Source organism: Priapulus caudatus, unplaced genomic scaffold, assembly GCF_000485595.1.
Source record: "Priapulus caudatus unplaced genomic scaffold, Priapulus_caudatus-5.0.1 Scaffold437, whole genome shotgun sequence".
In the NCBI taxonomy this organism is placed as follows: domain Eukaryota; kingdom Metazoa; phylum Priapulida; class Priapulimorpha; order Priapulimorphida; family Priapulidae; genus Priapulus; species Priapulus caudatus.
This window is the reverse complement of record NW_014577498.1, coordinates 4,474-24,777: the sequence shown is the minus strand read 5'-3', so window position 1 is coordinate 24,777 and position 20,304 is coordinate 4,474. Positions and strand designations below refer to the sequence as shown.

Genomic DNA, 20,304 nt, shown 5'->3' with positions numbered 1-20,304 from the left:
TCTCTCTCCTCCTCCTCCTCCTCCTCCTCCTCCTCCTCCTCCTCTCTCTCTCTCTCTCTCTCTCTCTCTCTCTCTCTCTCTCTCTCTCTCTCTCTCTCTCTCTCTCTCTCTCTCTCTCTCTCTCTCTCTCGCATAGGCCTACAACATAGTATAATAGTTTGTTTTGGATGAAAATCCTCCCGCCCACTGGCCTCCCTACTCCCGCTCCTTCGATCGATCCCCTCCCGCTCCCCGTCCCCTTTTCTCCCATCTCCCGCCCCTTCCTCTCCCGTCTTCCGTCCCCCCTTCTCCCGTACCCCGCCCCCGTACCCCCTCCTATAGCATTAATTGCGCCATAGAAGTGAAGCGAGAACTGCGCAGTGAACATCACGCCAAATAAAAGCCCGCGGCAGCACATCCCGCCTGCCTGATTTCTGCTTCAGTACGTAAACGCAATGTGACATTTGCAGCCATACTATCATGCGCGGCAGATGTAACTCAGGAAGCAAACGACAGCCCACGCACTGCGTCAGCGGGGCAATTTTTGCCCTAAGCTTGAACCATACTTGAACCTATAGCGGCGCTATATGCAGCCGTTTCTGTCATAGCCTTGAGTAATGATCCAATCTCGAATGTTGTGGGGATGGGATGGTTTGGAGGGGTGTTGGTGCTAATTAACACACGAGCAAGCATCAACGCACGTCACTAAAATGTGTAAAATACTGTCCTTAATTTAACTCGCGTGCGTTGCAGTTCCTTTTGAACTGTCAAACTTGCTGCGTTGCATGCGTGTGAGACTCGCGCATTGTCAAGTTCTTGCGCATTTCAGAAATATTAATGGGAACACAATTATGCGTAAAAAAGTATACGCAGGATGAATATTTCATCGTCATTACGCATACAAGAGCGTAGCTAACCCATTCTATTTTGCCTCGGGGGCAAAGCGACATGTAGTATGGGCCTGTATGGCAGGCGAGGTGAGAGACAAAATTTAATGGTATTTAGTGTCTATGGACAAACATCAGGAATAAGAGAGCTCTCTCTTATTCATGATGTTTGTGCACAGGGCGTGCGCGTGCGGTGTACTTGTGTGTTGCAGATGAGCATTTGACCGGCATCTACAGGTAATTATCGGAAATAATAGGCGAAATCGAGTAGAGAAACATTAAGACTTTGGGGTAGTAAATACATTTCGTGTTTATTTACCTTTTTTTTATTGAGACGTTCCAAGTGCCTGTGGTCGGTACGGGTCTGAACGTCTTGAAGCAAAATTACAAGGAGCATGTATATTATGCTAACAGATATATACTCCTGATACCCCTGAAACAATGCAAAAGATCACTGATCTCTATTATACCAAGTTAGTATAATAGAGATCAGTGGCAAAAGATAAATTGTTGCTACATCACGCGGGTAGTGGGGATCAAGGCCTATAGAGATAATATTATATAAACACTATAGATGGTGTATATCTAATTATATAGGCCTTGGTGGGGTGGGTCTGGTTGTGGTACCACGTACGTACGTGGCATGATAAATTAAGTCATGATGGAGAAAATTAATTATACTAGACATATTACGTTCGCCATAAAAAGGGGGGGGGGTAAGGGTACTGTTCACAGTTCACAGTGAAAATAAACTGCTTTTCACATTTCACAGTGAAATTAATGCTCTTTTCATAGATCACGGGGATAATCCAGTTTACAGCTAAAATTTCAGACACATAAGATAAGGTCCTAGAAGTATACAAGTGTATATCTTGAATAACAACACTTCTGAAAATCAAAAATATGCTTGCGCAGCAGTCATGCTTATACATGTGTGTGTGTGTGTGTGTGTGTGTGCGTGCGTGCGTGCGTGCGTGCGTGCGTGTGTGTGTGTATATATATATATATAGTTTCCATATATGTTCTTCTGGAGCTAGGGGGGTCGGGGGCATGCCCCCCCCCGGGAATTTTAAGAAAATTAGGCTATATTTGGTGCATTCTGGTGAATTTTGAGGCCTGTGACCGGTTTCTGGAAACCGGTGCAAACCGGCCTAAATCCGCGCCTGACATGCATAGATTCACGAGGAAAGATACAGATTTTAACAATATATTCCCTAGTTTTACTTCATCTTATATTTCAACAGAGACAAATTTTTGCCACATAACGGAAACATCAGGCTAGCAGTGAAAAAGTAGATATAGTTCCTGGCGTCATGCAGGACCTGCGCGCACGGTCATTCAGCATAGCGGGTTTCGCGTTTGACATAAGCTAACGGCAGCGGATGTGAGTAATAGAAAAAAAACGATACAAGATATATCTCGAAATTTAGCAATAGGAAAGAAGGTGCGACTCTGTGGGTGGGGGTGGGGGGGGAGTAGATATGAGAGCGCACAGGAAGGAAACAGACAAAACTAAAACACTGTGTAGGTCGACTTCCTATATGGCCCGACCATGCATGGTAAGCCCACTATATGTGAACTGAAACTGCCCGACAAGAAATGTAGTATAAAGAAATTATGAAGAAATCAAATAGCAGGTATATTCAAAAACATTTACAAAATGTCCTATCTAATGAATGGTATGCGTATTCGGTAAATTACGTGCATTGCAGTACATAGAACAAAACGAAAATAAACACCAACGAATACACACCAACGAGCAATGAAACAAACAAATGCATACACGAAACACAGGCAACAAAAAGACGTATAAGAGCAAAATGCATAGTACATTGCAGTGTTGTAGGTCTCGAGGCCGGCCTCGAAACCGTTTTCCTTGGTCTTGGTCTCGGTCTTGGCCTCGGACTCGGACTCAAGCCCTCCGGACTTGAGGATCGACTCGGGTCGAGGCCGGCTCGAGGTCACTACATACATAGTATACAACTGTACATATTGTAACACGCAGTTTACAAGAATTTAAAACTAAAACTCCTAGGTTTTCTAGATACGGCCTAATCTTGTAACGTTTTCAATGGCTCGATTAAGATTCTTGTCCCTTAAGCTTGAATCTGCTGTCACTTCGTCCCTTTGCGCTTTTTCTACCACTTCGAAGGTACTAGCACTCTCTCATTTGGTTCAACAAGCCATGTTATTCTCGTAAAACACAAATGGATCCGTTACTTTGACACGTTTCGTATGACTCGTGTCTCTGTGTTTTCAGCTGACTATACACTTTCGAATGTCTACGGTGCACTGTTGCGATTTTTTCAGTTTTCCCCTTTTTTCCGGTTTTTTCCCTTTTTTTTTTTATCAAAACTGGACTCGGACTCGGACTCGGGTGGCACGGACTCGGTCTCGGACTCGGGGGGTGCAGACTCGACTACAACACTGGTACATTGCATATATATATATATATAGTATACATGCATGTTCATCATCATACAGTTATAACGTTTGCACCGTATACAGAATTAGCCTGATTCCCAAAGTAAACAGATTACCTACAATATGGAGATAGGTGACAAAAAAAACGAAGAAATAAACATTCATTGTATATTGTGAGGCATTGTTAGGGTCACGGGAGGTTTGCTATATACTGTATTAGCAGTTATGTTACCAGCGTACGCAATGAAACCAGCGAATATAAAACAAAAGAAACACAATGTTTTACATGATTCACATTCAATTGTTTATTTTAACATACGATACATATAGTTGACCGATGCAAATTAAAATTAGGGGTGCGAACAATGGGGGAGAAACTAGGGGAAAACAGGGCCTAGTATGGCTATATATATACATATATATATATATATATATATATATATATATATATATATATATACATAACCATATGCCACACCCTGTTTAAATCCAACACACGTGGCTGAACCAACAAGCAGACATCATGTCAGTTAGTTTTACATTGGAGGAGAAACAAGGATCGCAAACACAAGACACTTGTTCTCAAACGCACGTGTATTTGTTAGAGAGCGATACACGTACAGGCACCTCCAACTTCTCAAGTTTAAACAAAGTTATTTCCAAATGTAAACAAAATATAATAAAAGGTTAAACAAATATCCTCCCAGAAACACAGCTATCGAATGGCTATGCCTGGAGAGAAACAATCACCGATCCCCGTGCAGTTCGTATCAAGCGAATTGCACTTGACACGCAGGTGCAGCAAACACTACCCCTGTCTCCCTGCTGCAGGATACTAGCCAGAGGACATTGCACAACCATGGTTGATGCACATCAATGAAAAGTAACACACTGCGGCCTTACTCAGGACACCAGTGTCTTTATGACAAATACCGATTCCCTTACATAGAATACAAGTGCTCTGATGGAGAAGAGGGGGAGGGGGAGCATGCTAATGCTCTTAAAAAGGATACCAGTTGCCTTTTATAAGATATACTTACAGATGTACTTACAGGGCGTAGTGGCACCACTATAGGGGACAACGTGCTTATTTAATTATGCACAACACATTCTCATACATACAGATGGAACAACATTGACCCTTCTACTGCATCATGTAATGCAAATTTTAAAAACGTAGGCATGGTGAACAGAACATCATCATTAGGTCTACAAACAAAATGATTTATCATGCAAATTAGCAAGTAAAAAATGAATGTCCCTACCGATAGAGGTGTATTTGACTACTTTTCCTCAAAGATCTAGATATGGACATATTGTCATCGCCGTTATTATGTATGATTAATAGCAATCGAGTTTGAATCATTTCTATTAATACAACACTAAAATTCCAATTAAAATAGTTTTCTATTAAGAAATCAGTAACAGCCGATCCTCACTGGATCTAACTCAACACTAAGCCATGAACCAATCATCAGAAACACATGCTACAGGTCAGTAATCCTTGTGCGCCATCTTTATGAGTGTAGCAGAATATTGTTCGCTTGATGGTGACCATTGGTGACCAATCTATTAATGTTCTCCTGCATACTTCCACCTGAAATGAAATGTGGGAGCCATATAAAACAGCTTGTAGAAAATACATCAGTTGTTGGTTGTTCGACTAAAATGCTCTATTGTGTGTTAAATGCTACACATATATTGTGCACGATATCAGTGTCGCACTACTCCCATTTGGCAAAGCTTGGATAAATCCAAGTCTCCTTAACTTGCTTGGCCTACACATGCCCACAACCATACATGTGACCCAACAGAAGTTGACTGCATTAACTATAATTCAAATTTTCTTCAACTTGGTATTCAAACTGTGCAATCTTTAGGAATTCGTAAGCCAGACAGAACTTAACATTATTATTTATAATTTAACTGGTACGGACCACGTCGGGACCGGCACCCATCCGGATATGGGATTTGGCCGGATATGAGAGTGAGAGTTATGCTCAAACACAGCATTTCTATCCAGTTCAGTAGGGTTTATGCATGTGATAATGTATTTACTCGTTGCTATGATTATTTGTAACAAACTGTCGTGTGTTATGGTTTATATGAAATAGAAATAAAATGAAATAAAACAGAAATTTTACCGGAGGAATAGCGGACACGAGCGGACAACACACACACACGCACGCGCGCGCAAACGCACGTACGGTTAGTACATCGCGCAAGTTTTGAGCGAGATTTTTAGGTGGAAATGAATGAAAAACAGAGAACATACACTGCGAGATCTCGGCCGGTTAATAGAGATTTCCGGATAACGGATGGCCGGATAAAGGAGGTCGGATTGTATTTGATCTAAAGTAGACATTTTTAATAATTATTTGGTTCTGACACGACCAATGCAAGTAGATTTGGCTGTAAATTACACTGCCTAGTTTAGAGGTAGGTATTGTAATGGGAGAGGTGAGCCAAGTGTCAATATTGTGCAAGCCAGTGGTGCTCACACATGCGTTATGAAAAATGCCAAATTTAAACAAACGAAACAAGAATACAGAAGAAGTACAAAGGCATTGGCTGGGACAATTCAACAATGTATCATGATGCAAACATTGATGATTGGGTACACGTATCGATATATTTGGCAGCTTAAAAGTATCGCAATACACATCGTATCATGCTATGAATCGTAGCGTGACCTACCCGTATCCGCCCACCTCGAAGAAGAAATAAGATTTATACCCAACCGATGTTTCTATCATAGTGATAGGGCATTTCTGTTCACTGCCAGAAAGGCTTTCTACCACGGTCCGATATTACATCATGGCAACGTCTGGCTAAACCGCTCGCTCTTCCTCCTTCCTCAAACCTCTCAGCATGCAGTGACAATGTCTGGCTTACCCTGCTGTTTCTAGCGACGCTGCTGCTTCCCATAGTTTCCGCCGCCCCCTCCATACCCGCCCTGATGTGCTGATCGCTTCTGTCCAGCAAAGCGGTTCCCACTGCCCTGCCCACTCAATGATCCCATGTTGCCCATTCCGCCGCCGTAATTGCCACCACCTCCCGCCATGCCGCTGCCGTAGTTGTTCCTCGTCAGCGCGTTGGCAGCTTGCTGTAGTTGCTGCTGTTGCTGCAGGTGTTGAAGCTGTTGCAGTTGCTGACTGGAAAGGCCAAATCGACTACTGAATTTATACGAAATGTAGTTGCACCAATATTAACAGCTGAAGATTATATGGGGTCGATTTCTGGCAATCTACGTTTGAAGAATGCATGCTTACTGTAATCAGCGTTATTATTCAGACGCAAGCTGATTGAAGGAATTCCATAGCAACTACTTCATGTATTCCTGTAGTCAGGTAGTCCACTATGTATTATTGAAAACACTGTTAAGCAATATATAACTTGATGTATGGACATCATCAGTGAATTGAACTGTAGATGTAACTTGTACTTACTTGAGCACGGTACTGATATTTTGCAGGAGCTCGCCCTGTGGAGGGCCTCCCATCATACCCTGTAAATGGTACAGGTAATTATCCACTACTGCACGTGTTTCCCACACATTATATATTACTGCTTACAATAGCACAATTGAAGAATGATGACAGCTTAGGTAGATGCTACACTATTCTACATGTACAGAATCCTCTGTTCGGTTTGCATATTATATCGAAGCTTACACACCCGCTGCTGCTGTTGATGTTGCTGCTGCTGCTGCTGGTGGTGTTGTTGTTGTTGGTGGTTGGGGTGATATCCTGCACCTCTGGGCGTTGGGAGCAAGGAAGAGGAGTATGCTGATCTGTTCCCCATCTGTCCTAATGGCATGCTAAAACAATGATGCAAAAATCGTGCTTCAGAGTGTGATGCATAGCTGCTGTCTCAGCACAAAACGAACAGGTACACGCTACATGATTGTACACACAGAAGCACACTAATACGCTTCAGGTATGACATACCAGCATGATGAAGGGCAAGCCAAAATGATTCCGTAGTGATACATACCTAAGTAAGCTTGGTGGACGACCTATGTGGCCAACCACACCCCTTCCCATACCACCGCGCCTCATTCCGCCACCTGTAGAAACAAAAGTAAGGCAGTTAATACAACTCCTGGTCACGAATCTGGTAAATAAAGAACGAGGCACGAACTCAACCACTTCTACTACCAGGGATGGTATCTGGATAAGTACCCCCGGACAATTATATCTAGACAATTATCCCAGGAAAATAAAACACATAATCCACTACATGAACTCAAACTGATGATGAATAAATATAAGAAAAACTCAATTGTATTTTACAATTTTCTCACATATGATCTTTTTTAAGGAATATAACTGATATGATTTATTTCTGCATATTTAACATGAGGACGAATATCTATAGGATAAAATCTAAATGCATTTTTCTTTCAAAATTCCATTCTCAATTTTGTTCTTCAAAACGAAAACGACATCGAATTTTTTAATTCTTCTACACGACGACCTACGCGTTTAATCCCATTTTCTCTTGTCGGTGTGCAGCTCAAGCCAACTTACCGCCGCGCATGTTTCGGTTGCGCATGAAATCGCGGTCATCTCGACGAGGCTGCATGCGGGTGTCCTTGCGCATGGCGGGACCGCTGCTTGTGCGATTCTGCTGGTGGCCACCTCGCGTGTCCTTACCCTTGTTCGCCTTGGTAAATACACAGAGGTAGTAATTTATAGAGTTGATTAAACCAGCAAAGGAGATGTCTTCTCCAATCACGAAACCATCGATGAATGGGCCCATTTCACATTTTGACTGTACATGCTTGGTTCTTTGGTTTGGGCTATCAAGCACAGACTCACCACACTGCAATAACATAAGCTGTTAGGTGCTTACCTTGGAAACATGATACATTTCAGGTGGACACAGTGGTATTAATGGATGTGCAGACAGTTCAATAAAAATTCTGGCAAATCAGGTACTATGAAGCTTAAATAGCAAGTATTACCACACTTGCACAGTATTTGGTAGTCAAATAGTACCACAATGCACCACAGCTTTGTAATGTGAAATTGGCTTATATGAATTCATTTGTGATGATTTGTTAGTGAGATTCTGCCTCCACTCTTTTGCTTTCCAAATACAAATCAACATTAATCATCATAAGCAGCCACTACTTCTAAGATACTGGTGGCATAGACGGTTTGTCTACAATAGGACCCACCCAACAATTTTAACATCTTTCTCCATGTTCTAATATCCGTGATCTAATGTTTGCAGGCCACATGTTATATTACTCATAATACAGGTCGATAAGACGTAAGAGGGTAATGAATCGTGTGTAAAGAATCTTACATTACGAAAAAAACCTGAAAGCCTTGGCATGGAAATGATAAATACAGCAGGGTGGTAATACAGTCAGAATTCTAATTAATGCTATTTTTGGTGGGATAAAGGATGGGGGATCAAGAATATAAAGATGTATAAACACAATTAAAAATTTCACCAAGTTCCTTGGATAATGTAAGAATGACATTTTATAAGCGTTTCTGGGCCATAAAAGTTGACCTGCTATATTGCAGTTGAATGACCATGATCTATACAATCCTACCTCGACTTTCTTAACAGGCGTCTTTTTCTGGTCAGTAGCCTTCGCAACCGATTTCTTTAGTTCCTTATTCGTCGAACCCTACCACAAAGGAAACAGCTTTAACTACAGAAACAAGTAGCAAAATGTATGTAGACATTACAGCTACTCTATGTGGCTATTATATTACACCGTTGTTTTGGAAACTTGGTTGGCGCAACATCAATACTGAATATCATACATAGATAACTTCACACTTATACCGCTTAAATTAAACAAGTGCTGCAGTGCGACAGGGCTCATCTGGTGTCTGGTGTTCTGCTGATAAATTCATTTGTGCATAGCAAGACGTCTTATACATAAGTCTTCTTTATTCTTGTTTGACTTTTATAGCCAATTGGAACAAATATATCAGCTACACTTTCGCACCCACCTAATCTCTATGCATTGCAGACACATGTGCATTGCAGGTTGGCAGGTAACAATTATGATTAGAAGCGTGCCAGCCATGGACTGCCCGTGTTTTTGCCACCCACACGAACATTCACTGATTCAGCCTTCAGGGTGCTATAGACAGACTGCTTTAGAAAATAATATGATTTAAGGAGCGGTAAACCTTGTTCAACAAACATATTGCCTTTGCAATTAAAACTGTTTTTCTGAACTGATAGCCTCACATTCACACAGGTATGGGCTCTCAATAATAGCCAAAAGCAGTCAGCTCCTTTGCTTAAACAGTCAACAAATCAATGTTTAACCCTCCTCTTGCAGGGCAAAAGGTATCCGACACTTACTCTTCGCATGTCCAGCGGAAAGTACATTTCCGGCTCCTTCAATAAAGCCATAAAAATGTAGGTCACTGCCTGCAAACAAAAAAGTTTTTTCAATCGCCCTCCGCTGACAGACTGTCTAGAAAATGCTCTAAAGAATCTGCCCCTCTGTCCATTACCTTTGACTCAATTTCGGCACAGTGATGGCTTTTCCTACCATGATGCTATACACAAAACTATCACGAGCCTAGGTCGAGCCCGTTATAGATTTGCTGCCGCAATTCTGCATTTCCTCTCTATACCTTTAAGTTAAGACTGAGAATGTTCCCCCTTCTTTCCCTACACCTATTGACCTTTGACCCCCAGCTTCGACATCCCAACTCGTTTTCGGATTACACACCCCCCCCTCCCCCCTCCTCCCCACGTCCCGAATATCGTGACCGTACGTCGAGCGGTTAAGATTTGTGCCCAACTGTTGATGGACGGACGGACGCACAGACGCACGGACGGCCGGATGGACAATCATGCGATTCTACAAGCTGCACCCGACTATGTCAGATGAGCTAAAAACAAACAAACATTACATGGACTAGAATTGGTATAACCATTACTGATTAGCTTAATAAGAATTAACATCCCTGACGACACCACTACATGATGTGACTACACGACATGAGCTCATACATGTCACTTGCTCAACATCACATCAGATCGCCATACATATTCAAACCTGCAAACAGGCAGCATTCAGCATGGTTTTTTGCAGAAATATTCACTCTCTTCAAGAAGAGTGTTTACGCAGTCGACGAAAAAGAACAAACAAATAATCGGTTCCTAAACTAGTATGTGCTACCTGAGACTTGTTGACGGCAGTTGAGGAGGCTGCGTCGTCAGGGTTCTTGTTCTTCTTGATCTCGGCCATCAGGATGTTGTAGACGCGCTGGCAGCGGTTGAGTTTGCGAGTCATTGTCGGCGGTATTGGCCGCTTGCTGTTCTTGTAGTTGGAGACGACCTGCTGGAAGCGAGTGAAAGCCGTCTTCGCACGATGTGCCCCTGAGAAGCAAGTATACAAGATGCACCATGAGACAAGTGTTGGGCCGTGCAGGTGCCACGTGAAAACAACAAAGCGACCAAATTGACAAGATGTTAAGTACTTGTTTACCTAGCTCCAAGAAACGGTCATTGTATTACAAGAGTATAGTACAATTGTATAGACAATCAGTCGCACAGCCTCGTCGGGCTGTTGCTTACCCAGATCCGACTATTAATGACACCTCCGATGAGCGTATTTATTATTATTGAATACATTGTACTCACTGTGCTCCAAGGGGCTGAATGCCATCAACTTGTGGCTTTTGTCACCATCATCGACAGTCATGCCATCATACTTCTGCTTGCAGGTGTCCGTCTTCGTCACGCTGTCAAACACCAGCACTGCCAACCTATCGACGATCCCCCAACGAAAAGATGTGGTAGAGATAAAAAGTTATGTGAACTGCAACGGCTACGTCACCTGACACTGGAGATGGTACGTGCGCTATCGTAGAACCGATGGCTTTCAATGTGTAGCTCCACTTGCGACGTCACCACAGCTTTGTAGATGCACATAATATTATTCGTTGGAATATCGAAATGGAACATCAGCATTTGATTTACAAACATCACATTGTGTAATGTATACCTCGCACTACCCTTGCATATTCCAATGGCAGGACATGGTATTTTTATCGTGTTTTCGTGATCTAAGTCAAGTTACCGTCAACTCTCCCAATACCGACCACCTTCAGGACCGTCCATTTAGTTGGCTTGTTTTGTGAAGTTCGGTTTATAGCGGGCATATTCCATGCATATCCTGCATCTCCAAGCTGGTGTTGGGTCTTACAAAATCGCTCGGTTTAACGCAGGATTCGGTTTGTGGGTGGTTGGAATTTGGATAGTTGACTGTAGTAGCTTCTGCCTTGACAATGCCAATTACATTTTATTTCAATTTCTTACACTCTTGCCTTGAGGCAATAACAGGGAGATGCACTCTTCTGAATTAGGCTGCGTCGTGCATGCATACATTTCACACTAGTATCAGTTGTTGGCCCAGAGTTATAGTTATAGCCAAAATGCACAATGTGTGGTCATGGTAAGTTCTATTAGGTGGGTTGGCAATGAGCACCGTCATTGAGTAATATTACACTAGCACTCAACGATAACGGGACGTAGAGACGAAACTGCCAATGCAGTATGGAGGATATTAGCATGATCAAGGCGAAAATTGCCTTGACCATGACTGAAGAATTATAGCTAGAGGTAAAGTTCAAAAGAGCACTACCAGGAGTTGATCAACTGTCTAGGGAAAACGTCATACAGAACACGACAATATAAGAATCTCGACGCGTGTATCACTTGCAATTAATTGACATTGAAGTGCATCCAGAAGCACGTGGAACATTGGGGCGCAAAAGCTTGAAGGTTACCTCACCTCGGTGCATACACGTACAGTGCAGTCGATCAATCACGTAGATGTATACAGGTTCTTTTCTGTTGAGGGTTCTCTATGCGCACACGTAAGGCCACATCGCAGACACAGCAATGTGTACTCGGCAACGTAACTGGCATGTTTGCAACATGAAAACAGGTGGGAGGATCAAGGGAGAGAGAGTCGGTGTTGAGAGGTGGGATGGGTCAGTGCCAGTCTCACTGCCACGTGAGAGCCTGGCATGACCGTACGTACACACACTAACGAGATAATGGGCGCGGCGCGCTTAAGAAGGAGTCAATGGTTACCCAGTGCATGGCTTCTTCTCGTCCCGGGGGTGACGGAAAACCTTGGTGGCTGCGCTGAACATGGACCTGAGCATGGCCTCGGACGTGCTCGGGGGCAAATTGGTTACAACCAACTTCTGAGAATCCGGAATCGGTGCTGAGGATGAACAGGTAGTCCGAAAGTTTAAACACTACATGTTTATGCCATATCGGTACGAAAGTGTTGAACCTGAAACTAGGTAGCAAACAAATAGGTGGTTATTAATCAGCATCCGAGGGGCCGCCGATGTATGCACGACTCTCCAGAGACCGCCGTACTCTCAAGACATCCATGGGTTTTGCACACAAAGAGCAGCACCGAGAGGCCACGTGACGCCATTTACATACACACACCCCCCGGGGGCACCACCACCACCACTGACGCATCACCGCTCACTACTGTGCAATCTTGCAAATCAGCAGCTGAGCCGCTGCGATGCGTTTCAATGCCGGTGGAGTTGGCGCGCGTCGCAGCAGAGCGCCGCTGTAACCAGCAGGTACCACAGATCCAGGAACCCTGCATGTAGCAGGATAGAAAAGCTTTCAAAGACAGATGCCGAGTGTCTCCACTGACAAATGTACATGTATGCTCTCTCTCTCGCGCGCTCTCTCGCTTTCTCGTGCTCTATTGACGACGAATGAAAAGGGTACCGCCATAGCCATCGATCTGCATTCGAAATGCACACCGAGCGGCAACATCCAAGTGTGCGCGCGAACACTTCCGCACACAATAAACACGTTCATGAACACTCAACGGGTGTACGCTAACCATATCCAAAAAAGGTGGGAAGAGTTGGCTGAAAGACCATTTCTTTAGCCCACAAGTCAACCGATGAAGGCACCTCACACGTAAAAATTGACTGGGAATTTTAGCGTAAACATAAGGGGCACTTGACCAGCACGCATGCGTGTCAGAAATAACGAATGACGGGCTAGCATTTGCGCACGGCATTAGAGATGCTCATTCTCGTATAACATTCACACAGACAAGTGAAATGCCAGCAACACTTGTTCATTCTGTAGCTACAACGATGGCATGAAATTAAAAAGAAAACAAAGAGATGAACAGTGCTGTTTGGAGTCCAAAGGTGAAGTGCTGCTCCAGCCAGCATCGTTTGTTTGTTATGTGTCATGTAATAAAAGTAATATGAAGCTCTGTGAGAAATACCATATGTATTGCTTTCACAAGCATGTTGTTTAATGATGGTATGTGTTTGTTTTGGATGCTTGCAATCACTGCACAATTTAAAATAGAAGGTTAGGCTACTAGTTGTGTTTTCAGTAAATTATTAGGGGTAGGCACATTAATGATGGCTCACACAGGCAGCAAGCAAGAACAGTGGCACTGAGCGCAGAGTGCCGGGGCAGGGATCAGAGACTCACGTGCATGGTTGAGACACTCACGTGCTTTTGCCTTTTTCCGCTGGTATTCCCAAGCCAAGTTGTAGTCCACTAAAAAATTAAATGTAAAAAGTAAAATTGATGTCTGTACAAATAATGAACATCTACAGATGTATCTGAACACATATCTGACACAAATTAATAGGTATAAAAGCCAATGTTTTATAAGCTTGATTCAAGGCTGCGATATGAGCATGAGAAGGGCAGCAACTCATTTATATTCTCTAATATGAACTTTAAAACCGTCCTGAAATTGTGATAACCTTTTCTCCATTTTTAAAACTTTTATAATAAAATTTAACCAATAAGTCAACTAATCCTGTGTTGATTTCAACTGAGCTTACAAATGACTAGTCGATCGATGTCAGTAGGAAATTAAACTCGATTTCATTTAGTGCACAAAAATGCATTCGCCTATAGAAACAGTGTCTTACACTTGTCCTTTGGCGTTACTGGATAGGTGATTTTCATGTTGTGCATTTCACCAAACCTGATGCGCTGGAATTTTTTGACAATTGCTTCAGCCCTACTTGCATCTCTATACACCAGATCGACAAACCTGTAACAGAAATGAAAAGGTTTGGCTAACCTTACTCAAGCAACCTGATTACTGACAATTACACAACACTACAGAAAAACAACAATGTAAAGGAGAACAGTCAGGTAGTTGTCAACAATTCCTGCCAATGCAACATGTTTAAATTACCTAAATATTTGGTATTACCTAATATAAATTTTTGTTATGCAAATAAATATATGAATAATTAAATGCTAGTAACGATCATGAAGTGCTGCTTCATCTGCCATGACAGGAGAATGCTCGCAGTGCACTTACTGATAGCTGCAGCATGGAAAACATACCCAAAGTTTTTCTGTGGTGGCTTAGGCGAGTTGCTATCCCTACGGAAACACATAGCAAACTCATAGGCTTCATCCAGAGCATCAATGAAGCACTGACTCTTCATGTCATTAATGATAATGTTTGTGATGAGGACACGCTTGTTTGGATCAGTTGCAACTGCAATGACATGGGAAACCATCAAGAATTGATATGCGCAATATAGGGCATCATGTCATAACTCTGACATACCTTCACAACTTTTTTATGCTACAATTCCTCTACGGTTACACAGGAAAACAACATTTTTAAAACCAGGTTCGAAGACAACTGTATGAAATATTCATCACCAAAATATATCATTATAGGATAAAACTAACCGGCTACAATTTAATTTCCTATTGTTTTGTAACAAAGAGTAAACCATAGTAATTAGTGTATTTTGTACTTCATGTAAATTGCTGCTAATGCACAAAAAATTGTTCAACATGCCAGATGGCTATACATCAGCATTTGCCATTAAATGTAAGACAGCCATCATACATCTTCGTTTTTACTTACAACTGCTTGTGTGATACAACCAGTTAAAACTATATTGCAAGTGCCCACCTATTTCGTACTCCTCTTTTTGATCATCTGTGTCTTCTTCCATAGTCACGTCGATGTCAACACTGTCCTTCTGTCCTCTGTCATTTTCTCCCTTGACTTCCTCTTCTTTGTCCGTCTCTTTCTTGACTTCCTTTTCTTTGTCTGTCTCTTTCTTGACTTCCTCTTGCTTGACATCCCCAGCAGCAGAAACTTCGGTCATTGCTACCGATGCATCAGTGACTAAAGCTGCATCATCCACATCCTTCAGAGCCTTCTCAGATTTTGCATCAACCGCTACTGCTTCGGACTTTTTCGCATCCACCTTAGTCTCTGATGTGTCATCACAGGTCTCCGAAACCATGCTTGTGTCTTTCTCCGTAGTTACATCTTCTGCATCATCAGTGGTAGACGCTTGGGCTTCTGTTGCCATATCAGCTTCCTGGTGACATTTATCCTTTGCAGTTTTCGTTCGGGCGTCTTTTTCCTCCACACTGAGATTCCCCGATGCCTTCTCTTCATCCACATCATCCTGGGTGCCCTGAACTTTTGTAATTTGACCAGCCTCTTCCTCTTCTACAGCAGATGTCACCTCCTCTGAGCCATCCTTAACCCTTTCCGAATCAGATCCACTCTGAGCATCTTCTAAGACTACTTCCTCCTCATTTTCGTTGCCGTCGTCATCGTCATCTTCTTCTTCGGGTTCTTCACCATCATCTAAATGGCAAACATAATAACCCAATATATGATCCACAACAACAAATGAGCTGTAAATGAACAATACAAATGCAGGCACGTCAACAGGTAAACTGGCAAATTATGATAATATTATAGTAAGTGTGTAAGACATAGTGATGCCGAATAGAGCTCAAACCTGACAATTTAAATCAGAAGCTTAAGAATATACATCGTGAGCACATTGGCAGTTAACACGATCAAGCAATTATGTTTCGTTATTATTAGTGCGAGGTATACCACTCCAGTGTTTGATAGCAAAAACATTATCCTTATAAATTATATATCCACAAGGTCACTAGGCAAAGAGATAAGATTCACCTTAAATCTACAATTTTCAGCTTTGGTGCATGTTCTAACATTAAATATTAATTAGTTCATCTTCAAGCTGTGCGGCAACATTTCATTGCAACTACGAACCGCATTCACTTCCGTGCTCAGCTAGGACCTCATCTATCATCTTCATTGTATCCTCTTCATCCTCCACCTGTGAGATGCAAGACAGTGAGTAAGTGCAAATAATTCCTCCTCGGTGTGGGGGGGAGGGGGTGCCAATTGGAGTCAATTACATGTCATCAGCAGCCACAATACATAGGGAAACTCGATCAGTTCCAAGACATGTCAATCGAGCTGTGAAAACACAGCACGACCATGTTGAAATTGTCAAGAGTAAACATGGCTGGAAAGTAAGGCATGTCGATTAGACATTAAGGTATGTCGAACGATTTATGCTATGTCGTCAATTAGCTTGAGACTCAAACAAAGACATGTTGTACCTTACACGTGTTAAAGGCCTGGGGAGAACCCAGTGTTGAACAATTCTTACACCCTGGCACCTCGTGTGTGATTGCCTCGTGTTGCGCTAGCATCTCCATACACCCCATATTATAGAGCTTTTAATTAACAAATCCTTCGCTTAGTGGACACGGCTCAGGAGCGTATCTTAACCATTAAACAAGATACCAGGTCGTGAAATTAGCACCGGCCCACGCCGGCAAATTATTTGGAGGGCCGGTAACATTGGCAAAACACCGGCCCTCCGAGCCGGTGGTTTCAGCCGTGTCAGCGAGTACCTACATTATTTATAGCAAATAGCCTAACTTGCTGTTTTACCTTAAGGATATCACGCCATAATTTATCAATATTTTACAAATTTGAAATCGATAATGCAAGCATGAAACACGTGTGAGGGCTGGAAAATTATGTGCGAGGGCTGGTAACAAATTAATGTTGCCAGCGCTCTGGGCCAGTGCAAAAAGATCTGAATTTCGTGCCCTGAGATACGATAGTACATAACGGCCAAGATGTAATTCCCTATGCAGAAAAGCTATTGGTTTAGAAAGCCTCACCTCATCCAGATCTAGCAGGGCTCCATCATCATCTGGTCCAGAACCGGCATCATCAACTGTCTCCATGTCATCTGCTAGAAGCTGTGCATCACTACGTTCCTCATCTTCTTGCTCATCCTGCTTCTCTATGTCAACGTCTGCCTCACCGCCAACTTCCTGCTCATCGCAAGACCCAACTATCTGTGTATCACCACTACCTGCTTCCACCTTGATTTTGTCATCAGCATCCTCTTCCATTTTCTTGACGGTGGGACATGGATCCACCTTGTGTTTGTCATCAGTAGTGCTCGATTTTACTTCATGTTTATTCCCATTACTGTCTGGTTCCACTTCACGTTTAACCTCAGTACTGTCTGGTCCCACTTCACGTTTATCCTCAGTACTGCCTGGTTCCACTTCATGTTTATCATGGGTACTGCTGCCTGGGTCACTTTTCTGATCATCTTTAGCCAGACTGCACTCGACTCCATTCTACATGATTGCCAAAACATGCCTTACATGAGAAAATATACCCGTCTAAATTACTTCTTCTTCTTCTTAATCACTCTTAATGATATATATGAATTAACTTGCTTACTAATTTAACAACATGCATCTAAAATTAAAAGTAATAATAAAATATTGTTAAATTGCAATTACATAGAAGCACAACAAAATTCTGTAACATAGACCTTTGGTCCAAGTAGCATACACGAATTTCCACCTAAATTACCCAGGCAACAAAATGAAATTTGAATGTTCACATTATACGTGGTAGGCAATGGCTGTAGTTTTCATTTGTAGCAAATAAATTACTCCAGTGGCTCACACCGCAGCTCAAATTTTTAAAGCATCAGGGGGTCCTGATGGCAACGTTCCTACTTTTAATACCGCCAAAACCTGGAACTCCACTTTGGGATGAATGTGAGACAATCATAACAATGAATACATATCCTTCTCCAGACAGAAAATAACCATATATTATTCATCATCATAAACTAAGCAGTACCTCTTCAGTTTCAGTACCACTGCCAGAGTTTTCTTCTTCCTCCTCGTTCTCCAATTCTTCTTCTGGTTTATCTTTTAAAGCTGAAAAATTCAAACAGGTTGAAGATTAAGTCAGCACAGCTGCAGATACATACATCTCTACAGAACATGCTGTATATGCTTTAACCAATTCAGGCACAATAAGCATAAACAGCACTGTGCTTGCTACATGCTATATGCATGTTAAAAGGATGCTTTGCTACTTGTAAGAATCTGTGTAGTTAAGAGTTGGGTGGTATGTCATTAAATACTGATGAACCAGGGATGGATCAGATACTAGGGGTCGGATGATAGAGGTAGCATACGATACAATCAGTATCGCAATTAGGTCTGTAACGATACACATACCTCTCGATTCGATCCATATCTCGATATTAGCCTCTCGATTCGATTCCCAAAATATTGAAATGTTATCTTATTTTGTATATTTTCATAATTTTGCAATAAAAACCACTACTACATTAATGCGTTTTCTTAATTTTATATAACAAAATCACTTTAAGCAGATAATTAAAATAATAACAGTAATAGGTCTAAAATGACTAGAAATTATGAGAAATTGCCAATGGATACTAATGGTGAATATAGGGACCCACTTATAAGTTATAACCAAACATTACCTTTTAATGGGTAGAATAAAAAGTCAAAGAATACCATACTTAAGTACGGGACACAGCCTTCCCAAAGAGTGATAAAATTGATTGTACTACTAAGTTGATATTACTAAGTCAATTAAGTACTGGTCCTACTGGACAAAGCTTTGCCAAAAAATAATTAAGTGTCAAAGTGACCAGAAACTTAAAAATAATAAACATTAGAGATTCATAGAATCACAGCCACCTTGCCAAAATGCAATAAGAATGACAAATATATAAAATAATTACTCAATAAATAATAAATAATAATCCGTACGGTGTAGTTCTCAAACTCGCGAAACTCGAGCCCTGTAAACAATGTGGTAGTGATGTGCTGTAGCCGCTGATTAGCTGACTGGCAAGTCATGACTATTGACCAATCAGAGCACGCCTCTCATACACACTTCGGCCGATGCATACAGTCTAAAAATTGGAGCAGGTTGGATCGAATAGAAAATACGGGAAAAAATATCGAGGATCGGATCGAGGGAAGAGAACCACGATCCGATTCGATTTCGGTGGATCGTTACAGCCCTAATCACAATACACCTTTCACAAAACGATACGTACCCCAACACTTTCAAGAGAAACTATCTAGCAAATAAGACGGTTAACCGGGACTCTATAAATAATGTGAACACTTACACTTCCGTATTGTGAAGTGCTTAGTAAACAATTGCTATTGAATTGTGTATTGTGTTACGTTTCTTTCGTTTTTCATGAAACTACACTATGAAATGATTTGAATATTATTCAGTAGAATACTGACACGTCCATCGTCAATATTTTATCATGATACATCGATATATCGATGACTTATCAGATACTAATTAGATACTGATGGACCTGTTTTCGAGCATCAGATCTTGGAGTAATCATTCTGACAACCTCTCCACAGATACACACAAACGAACGCACACATACCAATTTCATGACGAATAAGCTTGTCAACTAGATCAGTCTTCTTGCCTGTGGCAGGTATGGATCTTGATTTGCATTCCGCTCTTAAAGCACTAATGCTTAGTTTGCTCCAGTCAGGTGTAGACATCTCAAACAAAATACTCAGAGATCATTCCTGTAATAGAAAACAAGATCTATACAGATAAGTAGAGGTGCACGGTATTACCAGCAGTGCTCGAAATAACCGTTGTCCGAGACAACCAGAATTTGCGCCGGACAACCTAACCAGTGAGTCTGAGACATTGTCCGGTGGACAACCAAGAAAAATGTGACGAAAAACGCACTTCATTTATATTTTTCTGACCGCGAATTGAATTTCTTTCGGCTGTCGATCGGCCTGCATTGCGTCCATAGCTAGTGTCGTTTCGCGGATT

The 20,304-nt window shown here is 41.9% G+C and overlaps 1 protein-coding gene across 3 annotated transcripts; it reads right to left on the bottom strand.

Moving 5' to 3' along the window:
- Positions 1 to 4,493: 4,493 nt before the first annotated feature.
- Positions 4,494 to 20,045, bottom strand: LOC106810393 (nucleolin-like). 3 transcript variants are annotated; one of them, XM_014813735.1, is made up of 18 exons: positions 19,895 to 20,045; positions 18,298 to 18,377; positions 17,310 to 17,780; positions 16,381 to 16,447; positions 15,250 to 15,942; positions 14,664 to 14,820; positions 14,237 to 14,361; positions 13,785 to 13,853; positions 12,384 to 12,519; positions 10,926 to 11,050; positions 10,462 to 10,661; positions 8,863 to 8,940; positions 7,823 to 7,958; positions 7,287 to 7,359; positions 6,969 to 7,110; positions 6,740 to 6,798; positions 6,186 to 6,463; positions 4,494 to 4,887 (listed from the first exon to the last, which is right to left on the bottom strand). In XM_014813735.1, the coding sequence occupies exons 1-17, from the start codon at positions 20,016 to 20,018 to the stop codon at positions 6,196 to 6,198; spliced, it is 3,003 nt and encodes a 1,000-aa protein (XP_014669221.1). In that variant the 5' UTR covers positions 20,019 to 20,045; the 3' UTR covers positions 4,494 to 4,887; positions 6,186 to 6,195. The 3 variants fall into 3 exon arrangements, with proteins under 3 accessions (XP_014669221.1, XP_014669222.1, XP_014669223.1); XM_014813736.1 differs by having other exon boundaries at positions 6,186 to 6,445; XM_014813737.1 differs by having other exon boundaries at positions 13,806 to 13,853.
- Between the last annotated feature and the right edge of the window lie 259 nt (positions 20,046 to 20,304).

Coding starts and splice junctions, on each gene's coding strand:
- LOC106810393 (XM_014813735.1), bottom strand. CDS start 20,018: ATGTCTACACCTGACTGGAGCAAACTAAGCATTAGTGCTTTAAGAGCG. Junction 12,520..13,784: donor TGAGTGTCTCAACCATGCAC/GTGAGTCTCTGA, acceptor GTTCATCCTCAG/CACCGATTCCGGATTCTCAG. Junction 7,360..7,822: donor CAACCGAAACATGCGCGGCG/GTAAGTTGGCTT, acceptor TTGTTTCTACAG/GTGGCGGAATGAGGCGCGGT.